Source organism: Camelina sativa, chromosome 8 (genome assembly GCF_000633955.1).
Source record: "Camelina sativa cultivar DH55 chromosome 8, Cs, whole genome shotgun sequence".
Lineage (NCBI taxonomy): Eukaryota > Viridiplantae > Streptophyta > Magnoliopsida > Brassicales > Brassicaceae > Camelina > Camelina sativa.
In genome coordinates, this window is record NC_025692.1 from 16,925,477 (window position 1) to 16,932,061 (window position 6,585).

The 6,585-nt window shown below is 42.5% G+C and overlaps 1 protein-coding gene across 1 annotated transcript; it reads left to right on the forward strand.

Moving 5' to 3' along the window:
* Nucleotides 506–1,002, forward strand: LOC104709618 (heavy metal-associated isoprenylated plant protein 21-like). The gene is made up of 2 exons (XM_019229138.1): nucleotides 506–577; nucleotides 652–1,002. Exons 1-2 carry the CDS (start codon nucleotides 523–525, stop codon nucleotides 972–974), a joined length of 378 nt encoding a protein of 125 aa, XP_019084683.1. The 5' UTR covers nucleotides 506–522; the 3' UTR covers nucleotides 975–1,002.

Consider the following 6,585-nt stretch of genomic DNA (forward strand, 5'->3'; position numbering starts at 1 on the left):
TTTTTTTTTTTTTTTTTTTTTTTTTTTTTTTTTTTTTTTTTTTTTTTTTTTTCTAAATTTGGTTTTGTTTGAATCCATTGTTACCGCTTTTGTTTTATTTTTCCATATATACATATAAATCAGCATTGTGCGCGGGAATGATTATCAATAGTCAAGAATTTTTGATTAAAAAAAATTATTGATATGTTTACTGTTATTATATGATAAAATGCATAATGAAATAAAACATTAAAATGTGTTTATAGTAAGGAAAAAAACTATGACATTTATTTAGTCCAAAAATACATCATCTTTGAATTATTGGTGCATTTCAATCCGTGACTTAACAATTGCAAATGGACGTTATAAAATCAATGAACAGTGTTAAATAGGGTATATATGTAGGTTTTTGTCCTATATGAATGTAGGAAATTTGTCAAAATATCCAATTACGACGTTTCTCATAATTCATAAGAAACCTAATGTTTTTAATTTTGACATATGTGTCACATGGACTACTAGACGGTTGAGCTTAAGGTAAGAATGTGTTGCACAGGTTGCGTTAGGATCGTTAAGAACGCAATCTCCAAGCTCCGAGGTAACTCATATATATGTATATATGATCAAGAATTGATCTAGTGAAAGATATAATGAATTTGATTATTATTACAGGAGTTGATTCAGTGGAGGTGGAGAGAGAGCTAGGAAGAGTGAGAGTGGTGGGTTACGTTGACAGAAACAAAGTACTCAAAGCCGTGAGGCGAGCCGGGAAGAGAGCTGAGTTTTGGCCATACCCTGAGCCTCCACTTTACTTCACATCTACTCAAAACTATTTCGTAGATCCTTCCAAAGAGTTTAAAGAGAGCTATAACTATTATAGACATGGCTACAATGGTACGGAGCAACATGGTAATATCCCCGTAGGTTCTCGTGGAGACGACAGAGTTAGTAATATGTTTAATGACGATAACGTCAATGCATGCTGTCTCATGTAATTTAACTACGGAACAATAACATAACTAACTCTATTATATCATACTGTATTGTATATATGGTTATACACACACTTTGAAAGAATAAAACTAAGAGAAGTCCGATGTTCTCGATCTACTTGTATTATGACAAATATCATTTATAGTGCTTTTAAATAAAATTCACGAATAAGGCAATAACAAACAAACTTTTTCTCTCTCTCAGAAGAGCGATAAAGTGACTGCATTCACCCACCTTGTCCGGCGTCGTCAATGGCGTCGGAGCGCCGTCTCCCCTCACCTCCCAGGCCCTCCTCTCCTCATGAGGAAGAAAGGAAACTCTCAAAAAGCAAAGCCGGCCAAGACGGCAACCACAAAATGCATTGTTCCGCCTCGAAAAGCTTCTCCCTCACTTCCAACCGCCGTCTCTCCTCCTCCGCCGTCAGATTTTCTCTCCATGTCCCCCATAAATCCCTCCTCCCCCTCTGATCTGGCCCCTAATGCCCTACTAGAGTCCAATTTCGCCGTCTCTCCCTCAGATCTAAGGTCACCCCAACCAGATCTAGGTGAAACTCACACATTTGCGAAAGCTGCTGTTGCAGCGGACCCAGTCCCGAAGGAAGCCCCTTGGGTTGTACTGTTCAAAGGCTCTTCCCGCCGGCTGTCCAAGAAAGGCACCTCCTTTACCCTCCCCTCGGGAGAGTCCTGTGTAAAGATCCCGAACCCTGTCATCGAAAAGAATCAGAAATCTTGGGATTGCTTCATTCTAGGCCAGTTCTACTCCGATCTGCCAGCCCAGGGGACATTCCATGCCATTGTGAATGGCATCTGGAGTAAAACTCTTCGCGACATCATCGTCACTAAGATGGAAGGTAACACCTTCCTTTTCAAGATTCCAAACTTTACTACTCGACAACGAGTCCTTAGTCAAGGTCTATGGCAAATTGAAGGCCAAACGATGTTTGTAGCTAAATGGCAACCTGGAGTAACCCCTCAGAAACCTCAGCTCTCATCTGCCCCCGTCTGGCTAGAATTATGAAACGTTCTGTTCCAGTTTTTCCATGAAGAAGGCTTTGAATTCATTGCTGGTCAGGTTGGGGAGCCAATAAAGCTTCATCCGTCAACAAAAAACATGACTAACCTTGACGTGGCAAAGGTTCTTACATTGATGGACCTTCGGAAACCTTTGCCTGAAGCTGTAAATGTCTAGTTTGACTCTGGAGATATCAGTCGTGTTTTTGTCTATAGCCCGTGGATGCCGCCAGTTTGCTCATTTTGTAAGGAAGTTGGTCACATCTTGAAACTTTGCAAAACCGCTCCTATCCTGTGTACATCCTGTAAGTCAGTCTGCCACGTTACAGCTGACTGCCCGCGTACTAAGGCTAGGAAGCAGAAACAAGAGTTCAAGGCAAAGCAATCTGAACCTGCTACAAACCTCCACACCTCATCAATCCCCAGAACTTCTCCACCGATGAAGACAACATCTACCTCGACTACTGTGTCCAATGGTAAAGGAAAGGCTATTGACATGATTCCAATCGCCCCGCCATAGGACCCTGCCATTGACAATCCTTCGGTTCAAGCTGCTTCTACTTCTGAGTGGGTGCAAGTTAAGAAGAAAGCGATTAAGTCTCCCGGAAGCCTCACCTCTTGCTCCACCCCGGTGCAAACCATCCTCTTCTGCATTGATATTGGCTTGGACTCATTGCAAGTTGATCTTGGATCCGCAGGTGACAAAAGCCTTGACCCCGACTCCTCCGATGTCTAATCCTCAGATGATGGTGCAGCTCCTGATGTAGATGAAGCTCAGTTCTTAAGAATGTTCTCACAGAGACGACAAAGGTATTCTCGGGGCAAGGGTCCCAAGTCAAATTAATCAATATTTATCGACGTTTTTTGTTGGAATGTACGAGGTTTTAATAAACTAAGCCACCACAACGGTTTTAAGGATTGGTATAAGGTTAACCAACCTCTTTTTGGAAGTCTAGTGGAGACTCATGTCAGCCAAGTTGATATGATCGTGGCCAGCAAGGAGACAGAAGCTGTAGAGAAACCGGAGATCGTGAGAAGGATCACTCGCTCAAGAGCTAAGGAGATGGCCAAGGAAGCTCATGCACTCATAGCTTACGGGTCATTCAATCTACCGAGGATCCAAGTCTTCAACATATCCACCCTGAAGACTTCACCCGGTAATGATAACTAGATAACTTAGGTGTGAAGTTTGTAGTCTTTTTCCCATAGCTGAGTTTTGTCCCAATGGATTTTCTCGGTACGGTTTTTAATGAGGCAAATGGATCACTACGTCGAGTTATCTAGAAGTCATTACCAATGGGGAATAATGTACAAGTCACCATGACTTCTGTACTAATACAAGTGACTTCTGTACTACTACAGATCACCTAGACGCTTCGTTGTTTTCTTATTTCCTTTACACGCCTTGTTGTTTTATTTTGAACTTCCTGTTGTTTGGAGTGTCGAGCCTTAGGGTTGATTATAAAACCCAAAAGCGACGCCTCCTTGTTTGGTAGCGAAGAAGTTTTATGTAACAAGTATTGTTGAATCTTTCTTCTCTCAATCCGAACTCGTGAATGCGTTCATGATTCCGAGTTTCTAAACACTTTGTGATTAAGAAACTCTTCACTTTATTTTCGAATCCATATAACCATCTAACACTTCTCACCATCGAATCATTGCTTTTCTCTCTCGAACATCACCTGCCGTCACTCGCAATCCACTTGTGCATCATCACCATCAATTCACGTCGCCACTTACCTGTCATCAGCCTCCATCAGAGTTTCATCCTAGGGAGTTCGTATTATGTGGTATCAGAGCCAACTCTGTGCCAAAGGCTGAGCGATTCTAAACCCTAATCTCGTTTTGTGTTGTTTTGATTTTGTTCATTTGTTTAATTCTTTGTTGTGTTAGTCTCTGCTGTTTTAGCTTTCGTTGTGAGTCTTGTTTAGTTTTAGGATTTGTTTTTTTTGTTGTTCGTTTGTGTCTAGATTACGAGTCTTAGAGTTTATTTTGTTCTTTCACTCAAGGAACGTTTTACTTCGAGTTTTCTTCTTTATTTTGCAGGTACAATGGAGCTTTCTCCAGAAGCTATGGAAGCTTTGAACCAAGCCATGGCTAAGCAAATAACAGAAGCAAACAAGACAATGTCTACTCAGTTCCAGCAACAGATGGAGCAGCTCAGTAACAAGTTTGAGAAGCAGCTCAAAGATAAAGCTCAAGCAACTAGCGCTTCAGATCAGAGTTCTTCAAAACCGCCTAGTCCTAATGCGGCTCTCCGCTTAGCTAAAGGAAAGGCACACGTGGGAGCTTCTTCCAAACATACAGTGATCAGAACAGCTAGGTCACCTACTGGGGGAAGAGAGACTTGTTTCAATTAGAGAAGAAACACTCAAAGCACAGAAAGAGAGCATCGAAGAACTAGTAGAGATCCTACACGCCCACGACGAGCTGAACAAGTAATTGGGCATCAAATATACTTTGATACAGATTGAGAGTATTCAGAAGAAGAGGAAGCCTCAGATCATAGCCAAGAGACAATGAGGAAAAACAGAAACAGAGATCACGGCAGGGATTATGATCCTTTGAGGTAGCAGCTGAATCATCTCAAGATTCAGTATCCTTCGTTCCATGGTACCAATGATCCAGAGACTTATCTAGACTGGGAAAGGAAGATGGAGTCGAACTTTCAAGTTCAAGGTACCTATGAGTTGAACAATGTGAAGATAGCCATATCTGAATTCAATGGCTATGCTTTGTTGTGGTGGGAGCAGTTGGGACTCACTAGACATCGACAGAGAGAGCCTGCTATCACTACATGGGAACAGTTAGTCACGCAGATGAGAAAGAAGTTTGTGCCTACACACTACCAGAGAGAGATTCTTAACAAGCTGAGGCGTCTCACTCAAGGCACTAAGTCTGTAAGAGACTACTATCAGGAGCTGGAAACGCTTATGATCAGGGCTGATCTGAGAGAAAGTGAAGACATGGTTATGTCTAGGTTTCTTGGAGGTTTGAACAGAGAGATTCAAGACAAGATAGAGCTGCAGAACTATGAAGATGTGCAAGAAATGGTACATAAGGCAGAGCTAATTGAATCACAGATCAAGAGAAAGGGAGTGAGGTCAATGTTTACGCCTAACATTCCCAAGCCAAGAGAGTTCAGTAAACCCGCCTTCACCAAGGACAGCAAACCCGCGACAGCCACAGTCACAGAGGAAGTTAAGATCGATGTCAAGCCCAAGAGTAGCACCTCTACAAGTCATATCAGGTGTTTCAAATGCCAAGGGATGGGGCATTATTCCAGAGACTGTCCTAACAAGAAGATGTTTCTTCTTCAAGAAGTAGGAGAGATTGTGCCTGTAGACAGTTCAGAGAGTGAACCAGAGTCTAAGTTAGGTGAAGAAGGTGAACCAGCAGTCATGGGAGAGATGTTAGTAGCACGCAGAGCTTTAAGTGTTCAGACTCATCCAGATGATCGAGGGCAGCGTGAGAATCTCTTCCACACCCGGTGTATGGTTCAAGACAAGGTCTGCACCTTGATCGTTGATGGTGGTAGCTGTACTAATGCTGCTAGTGAAGAGATGGTACAGAAGCTTAATCTCAAGACCACTTCACATCCAAGACCTTATCAGCTACAGTGGTTGAATAACAAAGGAGCTTTAACAGTTTCGCAGCAAGTGATAGTGAAACTCACAATTGGGAAGTATGAAGATGAGCTTCTTTGTGATGTGATTCCGATGAAGTCTAGTTATATTCTTATGGGAAGACCATGGCAGTTTGACAGAAGAGTGTTTCATGATGGCTACACCAACAGGCAGTCATTTGAGTTCAAAGGACGCAAGGTCACTCTTCTACCACTTACACCCAGCGAGATCTACAAGGATCAGCTTCACATAAATCGCAAGGATACAGAGAAAGTGTCTTACAGCCTGTACATCAAACACAACGAGTTCAATAAGCTATTTGACCCAGAGATGACCTCATTCATGTTTGTCTACAAAGAGACACTCGCTAGTACCAAGACAGCAGAAGAGCTTCCACGCAAGATGATAGAGATTATAGAGGAGTGCAAGGATGTATTTCCAGAAGAGATACCTCCAGGCTTGCCTCCAATACGTGGGATAGAGCATCAGATCGATTTGGTACCAGGTTCAGCTCTACCGAACATACCAGCTTACAGAACCAATCCTGTAGAGACTAAAGAGCTGCAGAAACAAGTAGAAGAGTTGATGAACAAGGGACACATAAGAGAGAGCCTCAGTCCATGCGCAGTACCAGTCTTGCTCGTACCAAAGAAAGATGGTTCATGGAGGATGTGTGTTGACTGCAGAGCTATTAACAATATCACAGTGAAGTACAGACATCCGATCCCGAGATTAGATGACATGCTGGACGAGCTATGTGGGTGAACAGTCTTTTCAAAGATCGATTTGAAGAGTGGGTATCATCAGATCAGAATGAAGGAAGGAGATGAATGGAAAACAACTTTCAAGACCAAGGAAGGGCTCTACGAATGGCTAGTCATGCCGTTTGGTCTCACCAATGCTCCTAGCACCTTCATGCGTTTAATGAATCATGCTCTCAGACCTTTCATTGGCGTCTTCGTGGTTGTGTACTTCGA